Source organism: Harpegnathos saltator, unplaced genomic scaffold (assembly GCF_003227715.2).
Source record: "Harpegnathos saltator strain DR-91 unplaced genomic scaffold, Hsal_v8.6 scaffold212, whole genome shotgun sequence".
Lineage (NCBI taxonomy): Eukaryota > Metazoa > Arthropoda > Insecta > Hymenoptera > Formicidae > Harpegnathos > Harpegnathos saltator.
The window spans coordinates 64,351-83,679 of record NW_020229998.1 but is presented as its reverse complement, the minus strand read 5'-3'; the positions used below and the strand labels follow the sequence as shown (position 1 = coordinate 83,679).

Below are 19,329 nucleotides of genomic sequence, written 5' to 3'. Positions count from 1 at the left end.
TTACCTCCTTCCTCTTCCTTCTTCCGTTCTGCGAGGTGCGTCTACTATCGATAACCCGGACACGGCCGAGTTATTTATTTTAATTTAACTTTCAACAAGAGAGAGGCGCGCGTCTCGCGCACCACGAGAAAGGGAGTTGCCCCGAGTTGCGCGCTCGCCGATCGCGATTGTGCCTTTACCCCCATCGAGCAGACATTTGAGCGTTGAATTTAATTAAGTTCCGCCTAGCCGAGTAGTACAACCACCGCCCCCTCCCTCCGGTGCGGTTTCGATTCGACTTGAGATTTCCTATACACTCGGGCGAATCAAGCCGTAACCATCGATGAGTCTCTCTCTCTCTCTCTCTCTCTCTCTGGTCGTACACCGCGACGGTAAACACGATTTATAAATCAAATACTTAGTCGCGACTCTGATAGCGGGCCAAGTTGCTCGGCAAAATAAACACGCGTGATATCAGTATCTCTCTCTCTCTCTCTCTCTCTCTCTCTCTCTCTCTCTCTTTCTCTTTCTCTGCGCGCGAGAAACGAGAGATACATCTCGCGGCTCCGAATTCGAGGCGAGACGTGCGCGGATTTCTCACAGCGGACAAAAGTGTCGTGAGCAATGTCCCTAGGAGGGACGTGAGATTAAAGGAGAGAGAGAGAGAGAGAGAGAGAGAGAGAGAGAGAGAGAGAGAGAGGGAGGGAGAGAGAGAGAGAGAGAGAGAGAGAGAGAGAGAGAGAGAGCGAGCGAGAGAAAAATTGTATTAATACATGGCAAGACTCGCACCACGCTCGAGTGATCCGTCGTCGTTTTCAAACATCCCCGGGAGAAAAAAAGAAAACAACTCGACCCTCGGCCTCGCACTCGCGGCGAATGCCGCCGCGTGTTCTCGAATAGGCACGTTGCAGGAAATTAATTAACGCCGGTCCCCCCCTCTCTCTCTCTCTCTCTCTCTCTCTCTCTCTCTCGGGGCTGACCGGGGATTTTCGAGAGCACTCGCGCGAGTGCAATCGTGATCATTAGCGCGTTCGCGAGTGGTCGGCGTTGTCCGGAGCGGCCTCGAAGCAGCCGCTCCAAGTTCGAGACGGACGCGCGCGCGCGCGCGCGCGCGCGTGGGCGGCTCTCGAGCAGAATTGAATTCAAACTGGGTTACGCGGCATACATATGAATGAACGCGGACCTCTTTCGTTCGAACGTCGAACTCGCTCGCTCGCTCGCTCGTTCGCGCGGGCGAGCTTGCGATTCATAGATTAAGTAAAACACGGCCGCGAAGCCCCGCGCGCGCTTGGATGCATTTCTCCTTCGTACGAGGCGGACGTACACTTTGTTCAATAAATCCCGGCCCGGCTGTATGATTCTCCAGCGCGAGTTTCACACACACACGGACGATAAATCCGGGCGTCTCGCGTTCGAAAGTCGGTCGACTTCGCCTCCGAGTGAGTGCCGAATACGTCTCCCCCCCCCCCCTCGTCAGCCCCTCGTCGCTCACCGCGCGCGCGGCGCATTACCAATTCAATTGTTACAAAGTACGTTATGTCTCAGCGTTTGTCGAGTATCTCTTCGCTCCCGCTTCGGGACCGTTGACGGAAAATGCGGATGATCGCGAGGGCGGCTTACGCAATTAGCCTCGCAATTGACGGCTCGACGTTGAATCGCGCGATTACTGTAACTGGCGTCGCGCTTTCGATTCCGCCGGAGGGCCTGATTCTGCGTGCTTCTGACGTCGGCTCGGTGCGAGAGAGGCATCGCTCTCCTTCGGCGTTCGTCCTGCGCGAGCCTGCGACCGCATGTGTGACCCTCCCCGCCACGGTGGCGGCAAACGCGGCCTCCGCCGAATCACACGCTCGAGATTACCGGGCTCGCGCGGGCGTGCGCGAGGAAATCATATGAGCCAACAATTTCAACTCTTTCATACGTCTCGGTAAGTACAAATCGAGCAAGCCACCGTGAATAATGCAGGCGATCTAATCTCTCCCACGAGGCGGCGCGGCGCGGCGCGGCGCGGCGCGGCGGGCAAAAAGACGCGGGTAAAATACGGTTACGTGAGTTATGGTCGGTCGAGTCTTTCCCTCGCTTTCCCATGAGTTATACCTAATCCTTGCCGATGAATCCGTCCGCATCATGGCGCTTCCAGCGTGTATACGTGACGTACGCTCCGAACACACACACACACACACACATACATACGTACCCGTACACAACCTGGTACAACTTTGACGAGCGAGTTAAAAAATTTCCGACCGTTGCTTTCAAGCTACTCCTTCTCTCTTAACGCGCATTAAACAGGGGCGCTGCGGAGCGCGAGAACGCGGCCGGGAAGCGTGATGATGCGGCAAAACAAACGGGCTTTATTCCATTAGTCGCGGGGCCGCGGAAAAAGCGGGCCGCCGCGGCCGTTGGTCGTCCAGACGCGAAATCAATCCGAATTTATCGGCGCCGCGGTGATAATGCCGCGCACCGCGCCGCGCCGTAATCCTATTTACCTGGCGCTAAGCGCTCCGTCTAGAGCCGTCCTAATTGTTCGGCCGCCGCAGCGGTCAAACATTGCACGCTGTGTATATGCACGCGCCGAAGGCGCCTGCACTTCGTTCAATGGCATTGTCGAGAGGCCGTCGCGCCGCTGCCCAAGTGCACTTCCGACGTGTGCCCCCTGCAGTTTGCCGGGGACAGGTGACGCTCCATTGTGCCGGTAAAATATTGACACTCGATATTTCGCCTCGCTCAAAGCCCCGAGGAAACGCGGAATCCGTCGTGTTTACGTAGGCGTCATCGTCGGCGCGCGCGCGCGCGCTCGCCAAGACGACCGTCTTCCTCCTCGCGTTCTTTCGGTGTCTCGCTATCAGCGGAAGGTGCTGAGGTACGAAGGAAGGAGAGGAAAGAAGAGGGAGAGGGGGAGAGAGAGAGAGAGAGAGAGGCCTAGCGGCCACGGGTGCGTCGCACCTCTCTCTCTCTCTCTCTCTCTCTCTCTCTCCCCCTCTCTCTCTCTCTCTCTCTTGTTGGATTTAAGCGCACGCCCGTAAATCGCCCGGTCTAATCCGCCGACTCGTAATGCCGAGAGTTGGCCTCGGCCCGTTACTTTCGAGTTGTTAAGCGACACAGGCGAACCGGACTCTTCCCTATTGCCGCCTCGCCGCTGCTTTTAATACCCCCGGCAATGTCGTATCTGCTCGAAGTTCTCTCTCTCTCTCTCTCTCTCTCTCTCTCTCTTTCTGTTTTACCTTTCAGTAGAAAATTTACAACTTGCCCTTTTTATCGGACGGGGAATTAGTTATCGCGCAGTGAAGTCGCGATATTTTAAAACTGCGAAACGTCGCGGAAAGTTCTCTCTCTCTCTCTCTCTCTCTCTCTCTCTCTCTCTCTCTCGCTCGTCCCCGACGCGGAAAAGTAAGATTGCTTTCTTAGCCGAGCTAACTGGCTCGTCAGTGCTTCCTAACTGTTCTCACCAGCCGAGAGTCGACGTTACAATTTTGCTCAATTATTGCTATTATCATTGTTATCGCAACTGTTATTTTTATATCGCCACGGCTCTTACAATCCCGACAAGTCGCACGGTGATGATCACAGACTGGTGTAAGCGAGTTAGAAAGAAACGTGTAGCGTTTGCGTGTAAACATATTATTTATTTGCTACGCTTTCCTTCGCGTGTACGTGTATGTACATATATGTATGTCTGTGTGTGTATATGTGTGTGTATGTGTATATGTGTGTATGTACGTGCGAATACAAGTCGCCGCGCGTCACTCACCGTTCTGTTCCCCAAATTTTTCACACGGCAGTTGAGATACGTGGTCTTGCCTAGCAGGGCGGTCACGTTCTTCGAGGCCGATTTGTCGAAATACGGCCCCGACCGTGAGGTATCCTCCAGGGCGTTCTGGAATGTGTCGCTGCTCTTGCTACTGCCGCTGTAGCAATGCGCTTCTGTAACAGGAGAAGCCAAAAGAAAACGCTGTGGATATGCGGCAATTTCGATGCTGAGCGGGAGAGAACATTCTCTCACGGCATTATTACGACACACAACCCCCGAGTCGAGCGATCTCGCACTCTCGCTGTATCGAGGAGCGAGATGTAAACGTCTCCCTCTCCCTCTCTCTCTCTCTCTCTCTCTCTCTCTCGATAGCACGATAGTCGTGCATTTCCGCGACACAATGTTGCGGACTGCCGGACAAACGTAGCGCGAATCGAAAGTTTAGAACAGTTACTTTCGCACGCCGACCGAGTGACAATCGGCCGACGAAGGTCGAACGCTCGACTATTCCTCCCGTGAAAATTTGCATCCCGTTCCGCGAAATTCCCACGAGTCGAGGAGCGCGCTCTAAAAGAGAGAGAAAAAAAAAAGAGGAGAAAGAATTGCACAATAGGAGAATTGGAACGGATAATGAGAATGGATACGTGCAGTGTTGACACAAAGGCTGCTGAAGCCGAGAAGGGCTTGTCCTCCGTTAATGTTTATTTACACGTTCGTGAGATACGCGTGCCGCATGCAACGCATTCCGTCCGCGCTGGCGCGGCGTTACTAGCCAGAAACGCAATCGCGGTGATAATTATCATGAGAATTATGATAATAATATTAATTATTACTATCATTTTAACGCTATGCTATTATCGTTGCTCGTGTGAGTCGCTAGTTATGATATTATTATATTACGTTGTACCATTAACGCACGCGCGCATGTGCATAATTTTAAGAGAAATGTCGGAGAGAAAGAGAGATAGAGAAAAAGAGGGGGGGGGGGGCGGAGCGGCGATGCACGCGCGTGACAACGTTGGTCGCTAGTCGACGTCGCGCGAAGAATTCGCGCGAATATACACGCGCCGCCGCTGATGAGAAAAGTCCGTGGGAGCTTTTAATTAAGCGCGCGTTGCCGCTGATAAACAAAATTTGACCGATATAAAGGGCACAATCCACTTCGCGGCGCGCAGGATGCGTAAATTATGCGACAAATTGCGGAAAGAAATGCGGGCCGCGAGCGACACGAAAGCTGGAGTCGCAATTAGCGGTAGGTAACAAACGGCGCCGGGCGGGCGGGCGGGGAGGGGGGAGGAAGAGGAGAAGGTGGAAGTTGCGCGACGGTGGAACGGAGAAAGAGACTGCCGCGGTTACAGGTAGCGAAGTCGTTAACCGCGCGCCACTTGTTTTGCCGCTTTGACATTTAGCGACAACCTGCCGTCGCATCAACCATTCCGTTTTCCCGTTTTTCCATCTCTTCCCCGCCATCCATCTCGCCCTTCGCTCTCGCTCTCGTTCCCTTCATTCCCTTCCCCTCCTCCCCCCCCCCCGCCCACCGTCCTCCCCGCCATCCCGTTGTCTCTCTCGCGGAAAATAAGAAAATTCCCTTGTCGCTGTTTGTAGCGCGAAGACGTTTTCGTTGTAACGTCGCGATAATATCGCGAAACTCGCTGCTCCGACATTTTGCCGTGAAACACCGACAAAGGAAAGTGCCCGCACGACTGGCGCGCAGCCGGTAATGCACTTCTTCTGACGAAGGAGAGGAAGCGTGCCAGCGAGAGAGAGAGAGAGAGAGAGAGAGAGAGAGAGAGAGAGAGAGAGAGAGAGAGAGAGAGACCGTTGCACGCTTTATTCGATTAAACGGCATCTGGACGCATCGCAATATTGACGATAAATGAGCAATTAAGCGCAATACACGGGGTGATAGAAATCATCGGCCCCTCCACGCCGCGCCGCGAGAAACACACCGCGAGGAAACCGCTCGATAAAAAGTCCACTTTTGTTACGTCACTGTTTTCTCACTGGCGGAAGAACTTTTCACGTCATCTCGCGGAGCGGAGGGTTTTTCACTACGTCTTACGGACTTATCCGATCGGGCGAATGTTATCGAACGTATTAATTCGAGAGAGCGGGGGGAGGGGGGCGGAGGAGGGAGGTGGTAAGTACGCAGCCGGTCGATGAATCGCGCAAATATTTATACTTATCTCGGATAAACCGAGTTAAGTGTTTCCAACTGCGAATAAACTGGCAATAAACTTCTCCCCACGGCGGAGGGAGAAGCGCCGGGGGTTGTCGCCGTCGTCGTCGCCGTCGTCGTCGCGTGCGCGCGCGGACACCTCGGGGAGTTGAGAGGGGATTGTTTATTGGTCCGACAAGTTCCGCGTCTCTCTCGGATCGACCGCGAGGAAATCATTCTCTCGACGCGACGTCGTATCACTTCCGCGCGTAACGTCCCACGGCGTCGTTGTCGCGGACCTCTCGCCGAGCGCCATTTTGTACAAAGTTACGGATTAATCGCGACGAATCGCTCGCGAACGCAGCCGCGTATTCTACACGCTCACCCACACACGAGCACGGCACATACGCGGGGAAAGGGGGAGGAGGCGGTGGTGGTGGGCGCGGGGGAAGGGGGCGGGGGAATTCACGTAGATTAAAAACGTAATTTGCAATTACCTTGCTCGGCCATGCGCGCGCACGGCGAGCCGAGCCGAGCCGACCCAACGGCCCCGCGCCGTCAGATTTGGCAAACTCGTTTGCCGTTTCACGGTTTTAACCCAATCGAGCCGTGCGGAAAGTAGCTAACGCCGCGGCAAATTATTACGCTTTGTGCGCGGACGCGCACAGTTTATTCGTCTCTCGGGCGGGACGATCGAGAGCGCCGGGATATAATTGGCAGTCGTCCCGGCCTTCGGTCTCGGCGGCGGCGGCTCGTTTCGCTGCCGGGCCTCGCGCTATCATACGCTAGTTACGCCCTATTGCCGAGAACTCGGCGAGTATATAATCGAATCTCGCCGCTCTTGATTAGACCGTGATTACGCGAGGAGCCGCGCTCGCGGCTGATGCGGCAAATATTGAATCTCAGCCCGGGTTCGCGCGCGCTCCTCTCTTCCTCCAGCCGGAGCGACACTCGTAAGGCGCGCCCGAGAAGCGGCGGCTATATCCGCCGGTTATGTCCCCCGGGACATCCTCGAAACTTTATCCTTGCGACTTTTCGTACTCGCGGCTGCGCCGCGCATTCGCGACCGTTATACTCCGTTTAATCCGTTTTCCTCGCCGGCGGCGCCGGCTGAGCTGAGGTCCCAGCGCGCGTTCTCTCCTCCTAACAATCAGCTTCTCTCGTCGTTAGACAATATTCACGCTGACGAAACGAACGGCGCGGGGATGACGAGACTTTTCGTCAGCGACGTTCAATTATTCGCGTTGGCGCGAGCTGGGACGGCAGGAATATCGAGCTTCTCCAGCGCGACGACTATCTGCGGAGCACGAGAGAGAGAGAGAGAGAGAGAGAGAGAGAGAGAGAGAGAGAGAGAGAGAGAGCGCAGTGGTATTTCATTTTCTCCCTGTTTCCCTCGCGAACGCTCGATTATTGATAGTCTTTATAGCGCGATAAGACGGCGATTGGTTCCTCGAGAGTGCATTGTACATTCTTAAAACAAGAGACCGATCGAGACGATTCAGGCTAAATGAATTCGAGCTGAGAACTCTACATGGTGACACCGACTGCCCTCGTTCTGTCAGTTTGACTGCGAAATGGTGTATTTTTAATTTTTCGCTTTGTGCAAAAGAAGCTCAAAATTTTGTTCAGCGGGGTGATCATAAAGCTGACACGCTTTATTGGTTGAATTTATTGTGTAATTTACTTTACCTTTGCAACATGAGGTACAATAGAATTATATATGTATGCAACTACGTTTCCATTTCACAAACGTCCACTTTGGACTAAATTTGAAAGTTTAAATTTCTGCTTCAAACTGCGTGGATCTGACCCAATTTTTATCACATTTTACTCGATCGTAGTCTGTGTAACAAAATTCACGTATAACCCTGAGACTCGACTCTTTCTACCTAATTTTTCGTCCGTGCGCGCCTCCCTCCCCTTCCTTTTCCTAAATATCGAGTGAAAATTAAACGGAAACTCGATCGCGGAACTTTGACGCGCTCACTTCGCTGGCGATAAAAGTGCGCTTTCCGGCGGTCGATTCGCAACGTCCGCGCCGATCCGAAAACTCGCGACGATGATGAAGTTTCGCCGAGTTAGCGGTTAACTCACGCTTGTATACATTTTATGCACGTACACGAAGCCGGGAGGGGGGAGGGGGCGGGGGTGCGAACGCACCCTCGCGGCACACACGTCGCCGCGGCGTGTAACGGGTAAAACTTTGCTCGCAGCGCGCGAGAAGCGGCAAGTTCCTTTATTAAATTTAGCGAAAGGCTACAAGAGCGCTTCCGCCGGCGCTGTTTTATTCGGCGACAAGAAATTCGAGCTCTCGCGCGCGAGACGGGGAATCGGCAAAGTTCGAGGCGAACGGGTTACAAAGGCCGACGACCATGCGCGCGCCCGCACAATGGCTACGGCTTAATTTCATTATGAGTCAACACTATTGACCACCATTCCAAGACTTCGCAATCTCAGCCCACTTCCTCACTTTCCTTACTCCCCCTCGGCGCGCCCGCGACAACGATTTCGCCCGGTGAATTCAATTCACCCGAGAGAGAGATAATACGTCGCGCGTCGTCGTTTTAAGACACGAGCGCGCGCGACCCAATTTCCCAAACCCGAATAATCTGAATCTCATTTCCCAATTTGCTACCCCCCCGACCGAGAATACACCTTGACCGTCGCCTGACAACTAGCTGTCGCGCGGACATCACGTCGGGTTATCGACTCAATTTTCGCAAGCGCTGAAAAATATGTCTCTCCTTTTTTTTTTTTTTTTTTTTTTTTTTTTACGTATATATTAGGGCAAACTTTTATATCGGTTTTTTTATATTAAATTTTTTAAATCCCCCTTGTCAAATAACAACGCTGGTGTTTGCGAGCATGTGAGAGAGACAGAGATAGAGACAGAGAGAGAGAGAGAGAGAGACAGACAGAGAGAGAGAGAGAGGGAGAGAGAGGGAGAGAGACAACGAACGAATGAACCGACCGCGATGAGAGGATGGTTGGACGTGTCGCGTTTTGGAACTACCCCCGATCGTACGCTCTCGTTTCTCGCCTTTGTTCCCGGCCCACAGTCTCCACCGTGGAGGCTCGTGTCGCGTCGTCGGCAGAAACCAGAATTTATCGGCCCGACGACCCGGCGAGCCACGTCGAGGCCGCGAGTCCGTCCGCCGCGCGCTTCCTTCTCGCAGCGGCGGCGGCGGCGGCCGCGGTAACGCCTGGCCGCCGGAGAGTAATAGGAGTTTAATCGCGATACTTGTAGCACGTTTATCTCACTCGACGGTCCATTAAATCCCGAGGCAGCGGGATAATATCGGGTTATGGCTGATGAACCGCGGAACGCGCGCATCAGCGATTCTCCGCTGAATTTCGAATTACGAGGCTCGGCGAGACGCGCACTCGCGCGCGCCTTCGACTCGACCCTAACCTAGCTAGAGAGGAATCTCATAGGAAGAGAGTGACAAACTGATCACGTGACTGGTCTCTGTTGACTCGATGGAGGCACAAAGTCTTCTTGATCAATCAGAATATCGATATAGCTGGACGACAGGGTCGGTTTCACAGTGAGTTTTTAAAGCAGTCTGACGTACATCTGTCAATTATTAGAGGAGGTTGCGACGAGTCGCGCAAGATATTCGCCTGCGAATTAACAACAGCAATAAGAATCAGATATCCGTAAGTAATGAGTATTAATTGTGAAAGAATATTTGTCGCTTCGATTTACATAGAATAAGAATCGTAATATATATATATATATATATATATATATATTATTTACATAATTTTGTGTCTTGTGCACAGTATAAAATGCCTAGACCGCTTTAAAAACTCACTGTAAAACCAACCTTGTCGTCTTGCTATATCGATATTCTGATTGGTCAAGAAGACTTTGTGCCTCCATCGAATCACCAGAGACCAGGTCATGTGATCAGTTTGCCACTCTCTCTCTCTCTCTCTCTCTCTCTCTCTCTCTCTCTCTCTTCCTACGAAGCTAGGCTCTCTACACCTAGCTTACCTAGCTACCGGGTGTGATCCGCGCACCTTGGTAATCCCGAGGCGCGCGCGCGCGCGATTTCGCGACGTTTCGCGATGAATCAGCTGTACAGACGAGCGCGAGCGCGAGCGGGGCCGTGCAGGTGCGAATCGGGGTCGCGCGCGTGCAGTGGGTCACGTAGTCCTTGCGGCTAGATCCTCTCCTAAATTTCGAGATTTTACGGGCCGCGAGTCGAAGCCACCTCGTAAAATATCCGCGACGATGGAAGGTCGGGCAGGATAAAGAGACACGACCGTATAGGAGGCGGGAGGCGGGGCTGGCGCGGGCGGCGGAGGGGAAGGGGACGGCGGATGTAGCGGCGGTAAAAGCAAGAAGAAGAGAAATAGAGAACCATAGAGTTATCTTTCAATCTACTCCGAAAACCCTTGCCGCGCGCTACGGGCGAGGCCGAGAGCCAGACAGCGCCGCCGTCTCTCTCTCTCTCTCTCTCTCTCTCTCTCTCTCTCTCTCCATCCATCTATCTTCCTCGCTCCCTCCCACTGCCGCCCTGTTTTAAAATTCAGATTCGCAACTTTTGCTTAAATGTCCCGTAGATAGACCGGCGGCTCGCCGCCGCCCTCGCGCGACCCCTCGTCGCGGCCCTTCGACCCACTTCGTGCGTCTCGTTCCGCTTCCGCCGCGAGTCTCCCGCGGAACTCGCGTAAATATGTCCCGCGACTACGCGGCGGTCAATTAGCGCCGCCACGATAAACGACTCGGGCCGAGTTCCCCGCGCGAGTATCGCCGCGCTTTTCGCGCCGGGGCAAAAATAAACGAAGAAATATCAGCGCGCGTAAACGATATCATCGTGTCCAATTATACGGCGTATTCGAGATCGCTAAATTAGGAAAGTACGACGAAACACAAGTCGAGGCTGCCGCGGCAACACCGATATCGACGACATATATATATATATATATATATATAGCGGCCTTCCAGAGGCTCGCCCTTAATTTTGCCCGCCTCTCTTTCTCCCCCGTCCCCTGGTCCCTCCCGCGAGCAAATTGGTCCCGGCGTTCGTAGTCCCCGTCGCAATGCAATTCCGATAGCCACCCCCGCCCGGGCTCGGGCGGGGGTTGCTACGTCGCCAGCAGCAAGACGCGAGCGGACCGCCCCGCAAGTTTAGCCATTTATCGGCGAGGCCGAGATTACGAGGGCGTTAAGGGTCTCGGCGTTGTCTCGCTCGATCGCGAGAAATCGCACGCAGTCGCTAACGATTCGCTGCGGGTTACAACAATTGCCGGAGGAAAGGGTGAGTGGGGGGACGTCGCGCCTAGCTAATGTATTGTAGTCGTCGTGGGGGAGGGAGCTCGACGCGCCGTGCGCGCCGGCGGTAAACGATTTTATATTGTTTGCGGTAAGACGCGTCTTAATGGAAAATAAATGTTGCTCGGAATGGTCGTTGCTTTAAATCAAACGTTGCGGGAATAACGCGCGCGCGCGGCTGACGTAATGAATAACGTGTAACGAGACACACCGCGTTACACACTCGTTGTTGCGCGACAATGTGTATTCGTGATGGATCGTTCTCGTCGTATGTATAGGTGATTAGCTGGGAAACAACGTAATCGCATTGTTTTCGGCGATCGCGATAGCCGGAACGTGAGCCGTACGTTGTGAAAGAGAGTAAATGGTGAGTTTGCGTGAGAACACAAAGTGGTCGCTCGGCGCGACGCGTCCGTAACGCGTCGTTGATTATTGTCGAGTGTTGTCCTCACTCACTTGACCGACGAGAGTCCTCCTCGTCGTTAAAGATGTCGAAGAAGATGCTTCGAGACGACGACGTCGAGGGTGCGAAACGACTCGCTTCGCACCCTCGATCTCGCCAAACTAGAGATGTGCGAACTATTCGAATTCGAATCGGTAATCGAATACATTATGCGTGCATCAGCTAATACAAAACAGGCCATCTGGTCCTGTATGTCCGAGCCCTCAACTTGTAATTAACTTAACTCATAACTCATAATTTAATTATAAATTACTTTAAATATTCAAATATTTTACTTTAAGATGATATTACATAATATCATTCCCTTTCGTATTAAATCCCTTTCATGTTCAATATTCCCTTTCATATTAAAATCTTCCATCATTATTTGCATGTCTTAATAGTCATGTTAAATTTTTTAACGATTCGATTCGAATTCGAATTCGAGTGAAATTTCGTAGATTCGATATAAAAATTCTTGACTCGCACATCTCTACGCCAAACGAAGAATCTCGGCGACTCGGTTAAGCTGTATCCTTACCCCCCCCCCCCGGTATGACGTCATTCTCGATTTCTATTTCCAATTTGGCGCGCAGCGTTACACGAGCGATCAGACTTCGCCAGACTGCCCGTTCAGCAGCGCGCTCTCGTCGCTGAGAACCGCCGCGAAAACTCTCTCAACGTCCGTCTTCGTCGAGCGGAGCTCGACTACGTTCCGCTGCGTTCAGCCCGCTAAGAAAGTTTCATCAATCCGGACGTGTCCGATACACCTCCGATGTTTCCCGTAATTTGTAACAGCGCGGTTGGGGATATACCGCTTTCAAAGTAAACTTGCGCGCACAGACCATTTCCGCGAGAGCGGTGCCTTCCCTTCCGGAGGCGCGGTCGATCGGATTCAGCGGATTCGGGACACGATTCGGGACACGACGCGCGAGAGAATCAAGCTACAAGCTTTACGATCACTCGGCGCGTCGCGGCCGCGGGGGGATTTTCGAGGGACACGGCTCCCTCGGATGTAAAGTGTTCCGGACCGAGAGTCCCTCCGTGCGGAAGCGAGGAACGTCGTCGTCGTCGTCGTCGCTGCCGCCGCTCGAAAGCGGGCTGGCATTTCGTCGATAAATAAGCTTGACCGTGGGGTATCATATTTCTTTGGCGCACCAACGCGCCAACGCGCTATCTCGCGCGGCGCACGGCGCGAGATATTATTTACGATCCGCCCGGGGGAGATTTATTATGGAATTGATTTCCCGCACGGCCGATCGGATTAATTTCCACCTTGGCGACACCGATCGCCGTCGATCGCGTTATTTCAGTTTCGAGCTGTATATTTTCCAAGGCGGGATTAATAACATTCCGCGAGTTGCGCGGTCGCGCGCGCTAAGAAGATCGAGCATTGTTACCCGGAGCGCGGGTATCTGCAGGATTTACCTCTCCGCGTACTCGATTATGTTTCATTAAGCCGGCCGCGCGCCGTCGTGCCGCGATCGCCCGGGATGATCCGTGGCTGACCGCGAACAATCGGCCAAATTTTTGCCGACGGCCAAGGCGAAAGCGACGATGACGCCGGTGACAGACCGTGTCCGTGGGAAACAAAGACCACCTGTGAACGCGTCATTAAGTCTTCGCTGAATAGTCCGAGGCTACCGCAAGAGACCACGCAAGAAAGCGCGTATTTTTGAGGGCTCATTAGTCTAACGAGCGCCCGTCGTCGCGCGTCGTATTAGACACGAGAAGAAGCCTCTCCTCTCGTTACCGCTCCGCCGCGCCGCGCCGCGCCGTCGCCGCAAGTCGCGCTGATAAGAAGGCCGCCGAGGATCCAGCGCGTCGGGTATCGCGCGCGCGCCGGCATACCTTAAGCCCGTGTCAGCCTACGGATTGAAGATCAAGGATTGCGGATTGAAGATTCGATTTCGACAAATCAACACTGAGAGAAAAGTATATGATACTTGGTACTATAATGATACAGTAACTAAATTACAGTGCGAAATATCATGTTTATAGTAAGTATATTACCATAATATCGGTGATAATTACGATATAGGCATAGTATAACCAACCATATATTTTCACTAAGAATTATAGTAAGTTAAACTAAAATTATTGTATGGGTACAAATATAAAATGGTAGATAAAGTAATTCTTTTATATAGTCAATATTATCAGAATATTTGCTAAATGATGACAGATGTAACTATATGAATATTAAATCTCACTATATTCGTGAATGAGAAATTAGCATATATGTGGTAAAAGTAACTAAACGATTATTTAAGACAATCATTGACTGTATATTTGTGTTTATTCTACTATATTTTGCAGGTTCCACTATAAACTATGAAACTATAAAAATATGGTTGACGCCAAAATGAATTATAAAATATAGTCAGATTATAGTTAATTCAACTATATTTTTCCACCAGTGAACGAACTTCGGTTTTGATTTGCTTCATTCCGAAAATGGTCAAATTTCAATCTTCAATCCGCAATCCTTGATCTTCAATCCGTAGTGTGACACGGGCTTGAGAGACTGTTTACTTACGCGCTTCAATCGCGCGCTTGGATTTACTAAAGCGCATATCTCAGTTATCTCATTCGCGGTCGCTGATCGTAGACGCGGATCAATGTCGCTCGCGGCCGAGACGGATGTCTTCGCCGGCGCTTCTCACTTTCTTTCTCTCGCTCTTTCGCGGTCGGGGAGTCGTCGTCATCCCGCAGGGCGCCGGCCATAACCTTTCTCGCTTTCGACAAAGAAAGCGCGTAACGATGCCTAGATATACAGCAGCGAGTCGACGCTTATCCCGCAAACTCTTCATCGTCCCTCGCGTAAAATACCAGCCGCCTCGTTCATCTTGTCGGAAGACGACGACGCGCAGAGTTGTCGTCGCGTTGTTGAGAATGGAAGAGTGGTCGAGAGAGAGAGAGAGAGAGAGAGAGAGTGTGTGAGAGAGAGAGAGAGAGAGAGAGAGAGGAGAGAGAGAAGAGAAGAGAGAGAGGTAGATGGATAGGGAGAAGGAAAAGGTAGGAGAAGGAGAGGGAGTGCGAGTGAGGTACGAGGCAGTCTGTTGAATGAAATTTGCAATGGAAATTTAATCTGACTCGATTCGTCCCGCGTAGCCGGCACTCTTCTCCTTAACGCCAGTCATTGTTATGTTTTGCGGAATTTTCGACAGGGAATTGTTCGCCCGGGAAAAGAACGTGGCAATATTGTGAATTTTTTCTCTCTCTCTCCCCCTCTGTCTCTCTCTCTCTCTCTCTCTCTCTCTCTCTCTCTCTCTCTCCCTTCTTTTTCTTCCTCCCTTAATTACGTATTCCACGGAAGAGCAAAGTTTCGCGAGTAGTGTGCGGTCGCGAAATATCGCGAGATAAATCGCTGTTATCGTGAGATGAATTGCGCAGCGCACGGGAGGAAGGACAGAGGAACACGTGACACTTTATCGGCGGCCTTATCTCTTACTTGACATTGTCGCTGATTAAACACTTTTTAAGGGTTTTACTTTGCCGGCAAGGCGAGGTAGAGTCTGGCGAAAATTGTAACCGCGGAACTGATTCGTTCGTCATATATGTCGCGGTAACGCGACATGTTTGTGTATGTGTATGTGTGTGTGTGTGTGTCAAAGTGAATAATTAAGAGTGTCTGAGCACAGTTTCTTTTTTTTACGAGAGCACTTGCAGTCTCGATGCATGCGATGTTTGTGTCGCCAAGATGGAAATTCATTCGATTTCGTGTAAACGATGTGACGACCTGCTGGATGAGTCATCGCTACCAAATGACAATTACACGTCTGAATGACGAGCGAGAGAGGAAGACGGGGAACTTCTTCGCTGGACGATTTCGCCAGACGATTGTAAATCCATCTCCCATAAATCCGGTGATCTTCTCTCGCTGTTATTAATAACACGCGCGCGACAGATATACGACCGCGTACGGACGAAGGCAGCAGCCATGAAGCACGCGTAAAATCTCCTCCGGGAATTCGTCGCGGTCTGGCGTCTGGTAAACAGTAGGAAACCCGCGCGACCGAGTAGGCTAGCGCAGCGGCGGAGAGGCGGGGGGAACGCGGAGGGAATCACGCGCGGGCACTGATATCAAAATTTAAAAAGCGTCGCGCATCGCGCCGAAAGTTTCCGTCAGCGCGCGGCTAAAGTTCCCTCTCGTTAAAACTGCCGCGCATTACGCTATTTAGATAGCGGGGCGGCTCGAGCGAGAGAGAGAGAGAGAGAGAGAGAGAGAGAGAGAGAGAGAGAGAGAGAGAGAGAGAGAGAGAGTCGCCAGCCGCCAGCGCCGTAGCCGCTTAGTGAGCAGGCCACTTAAATGCAACGTCAGCGGCGATTATGCAAAATTCCTTTACCCGGGAAATGTCCGCGGGAGAGACGTTTTTCCATCATCCGACGATCCCCGAAACGTGCCTAAAACCGGCGAGAATGCGCCGTCGTCGCAGCCGGCGGGCCCGTACGGACTTGCCGGACCTCTCTCGGTGCTTTCAGGCGCGCTATCAGCACGGGAACGGGGAAGCCGTGTTTTCGGGACACCGAGGGCTTTAATGCGCTTTTAACGCGCAGCGAAATAAATTCCCCCGCCCGGGAGATGCATTATTGAGAGAAAATTTCGATCCGCCGTGTTTCGCGCCTCGCTCGGGTCAGGCGAAAGTCGGCGGCGCAAGTCTCGCCTCGCCTCGCCTCGTTTGCACGCGCCAGCAGTTGAGCGCCTTCAGCGCAATGTACATTCGCCTCGCGCCCGGCTGATCAGCCTTTTTGCACGCGTCATTAGAATTGCTTGGTCGCGGGAAATTTCGTCGGGAGAGGACGTTCGCCGACGGCATTATCGTACATGTCCGGTGTCGGGCGTTAAGAAAGCCGTTTGCTTGGAATGCAATTCGATTTGAATGTGGCCGAAGCCGAGACGCTAGGCAAGCGTAAAGGGCGAATGACGAGCGTATTGGTGCGTTCTCAGACTTCACAGTCTCGGTGAGATCCTTAGGATTTTGAGAGACACAGAATCGGTAGGTCAGATCGTATGTTTGTGTGTGTGTGTGTGTTTGTGTGTGTATATGGGTGGAGGATGGGGGGACTTGGTTAGAGTGGAATGAAAATAAGGTCGAGTGTGCGAAAGTGACGATCGCTGAGCCGACTAGTTGAGACGAATTTTCAATCCTTTCACGCCGGCTTTCTGCAATATTCAGCTTCCAGCATGCAAACGGTTGCGTTATTTAGAAACGTCGACCGCGATTGCGCGAATTTTCTCCCCAGGAAGAAACAGCACGTAACGCTCTCCTCCTCGCGGCGAATACCATTTCCATCCGAGAGCGCCACCCCCGAGACACCCTGGGGACGCGTTTTATCTGACCGGAAAAGCACCGACTTGCTTCGAATGTAGAATTCCGCGTGTTTAGCTTACACGTAAGCGGAAACCTCTTCTCCTCGACTAACGTAGCGCATATTGTAACATACGGTAACATTTAAAATACATTAATAATAATAAATGACAATTGAAACCCATTAATAATAAGAAGGAAATAATCGCTTTTCAGGGAGGAGATTTCCGCCGGAGGGAAAGTTCCCAAGAGGTGGATAACTTGCTCTTACGTCTCTCGACCGTCGCAAAGTTGGATTCCGACAATCGCGCACAATTTCACTGCTTCCTCGTCGCATCCAGGTAAATTTGCAAAGGAGAAGCGCGAGATCGAACGGGCCGTCGTGTTCCTTTGCAAAGATATATATATATATATATATCTATATATATGTATAAAACAGAGAGAGAGCGAGCGAGCGGGGTAATATCCCCGTTAACTTGCGCTGGACTTGCCGCGCACGGAAAGCCGCTCACGTATATACCTCGGCGAGTTCGTAGTAACAATATTTTACGTCACTGGTTATTTACGTATGCAATGCAAAACATACGGTGCGCCTTTGTATATCGGCCGTAATACCTTCCGGGTAGATGGACTTTGACTCGCCTACGTGATTTCCCTTACCGCGGATATCTCTCGCCCCGTGTTGCGCGGTGGATCAGCGCGGCGCGACGGGATAACGGGACCACGTTATTTACATGCATTATCCGGACAATACCGTAGTGGAGGATTTTCGTGCGCGCATCTCGCATCTGGCGAGAACGCTGCCCGCGAGAGCGCCGTTACTGTTTACCTCAACCGGGCTGTTCGCTTTTTAGTCGCCCAATTAGATGCAAATGTAATCGTCTTGGGTAGAAGCGCGATCGACCGTACGATAGCGTTACTCGCTCACTCGACGATAACAGTCTCTGCGGAAGAAATGAAAGCGCACCGACGTGAGCGCGAAATCTAAAATATTTCGATAGACTTCAACGAAAATATTCCAGGCGGCGCGTTTCCAGTCTGATTTTAATTATTCAATTTCTCATTCGCGCCAATCTCTCGATACTGTTTCGTAATATACGCCAACATCTAAATAAATATTATTGCCACGCTTTATAACTTCACACTCTCTCTCTCTCTCTCTCTCTCTCTCTCTCTCTCTCTCTCTCTCTCTCTCTCTCTCTCTCTCTTTCTCTCTCTCTCTCTCCCTCTCTCCCCCTCTCTCTCCCCCTCTCTCTCCCTCCCTCTCCCTCTCTCTCCCTCTCTCTCCCTCTTTCTTCCTCTCTCTCCCCCTCTCTCCCCCTCTCTCCCCCTCTCCCTCCCTCTATATCCCCCTCCCCCTCTCTCTCCCTCTCTCTCTCCTCTCCCCCCTCTCTCCCCCTCTCTCTCTCTCTCTCTCTCTCTCTCTCTCTCTCTCTCTCTCTCTCTCTCTCTCTCTCTCTCTCTCTCTCTCTCTCTCTGCAGCTACTATCGCGATTTTTTGCAAGCAACGCGCGTCTCACGCGCGGGCGAGATAAATTCGACACGAAAATATCGCGCAATATAATTTCGAATCTCGCGCGCCAAGCCGAGTGATTATCGAAATGAAAACGCGAACGCGTTGTTACCGCGTCGTTACTAGGAAACTATAATTCTCCGGAATAAAAAGGCAGAACCGGGCCGATCAACCGGCCGCGCGTGACAATTGATTTGATCAGTTGCGTTACAATCTCCGATACTGTTTTCGCAGGCGCCTAAACGCCAGTGGTTTTTTTCTCCGCCACGTGCGCAATATTTGGCATCGGTCGGCGGTTGTAGTTACTGATTTCGTCAGACACCATCTCACGAGTCGATAACAAGTGCTATTTTTATCTATAACTGCACATTGTGCTGGCGTGCGTGACTGGACGGTAGTGTCTTCGCGATGTTGCTACGCACTAAAAATCATCTCCTTGAATTTTCCACTTTTCGCCGCAACTTCGATACACTTGCGCTGACGTAAATGGGGAAGAATGAAGATAGCTACCTATGGACAAGAATCTGTTTAGAACCGGGCGTTTTCCTTTCCGTTATTTTTCGCGGAAATATTCATACGAATTATTTCCAAGGAATATATCGTCTCGCGATACAAATCAATTCGTAGATAATTCTCTGTTTTCGTTTCCGTCGCTCGTCAATTCTCTCACAAGAAAACACACGGAAGTGCCCCCCTCCGATTTTGATGAACTTGAAATATACAGGGTGCACGATTTATCTGAAGACATTGAAGTATCTCGAGAACTATGCATTGGATAAAAAAAAGTGGATAATGAAAATTGTTAGTCTCGAAGGGGGACATCCAATGATACCAAACTCGACCTCCCACCCCACCCCCTGGGGGTGGAGGTTGGGGGCAACTTTGAAATCTTA

General features: G+C 51.8%; 1 protein-coding gene across 1 annotated transcript in view; it reads right to left on the bottom strand.

Moving 5' to 3' along the window:
• LOC105185379 (protein turtle homolog B) overlaps positions 1-9,794 on the bottom strand; it is a 158,147-nt gene extending 148,353 nt beyond the window's left edge. The window contains exons 1-2 of the mRNA XM_025298237.1: positions 9,716-9,794; positions 3,728-3,900 (exon numbers count right to left, since the gene is read on the bottom strand). Of these exons, the coding sequence (XP_025154022.1) occupies positions 3,728-3,900; positions 9,716-9,794 (252 nt within the window). The remainder of the gene's footprint in view (positions 1-3,727; positions 3,901-9,715) is intronic.
• Positions 9,795-19,329: the final 9,535 nt, after the last annotated feature.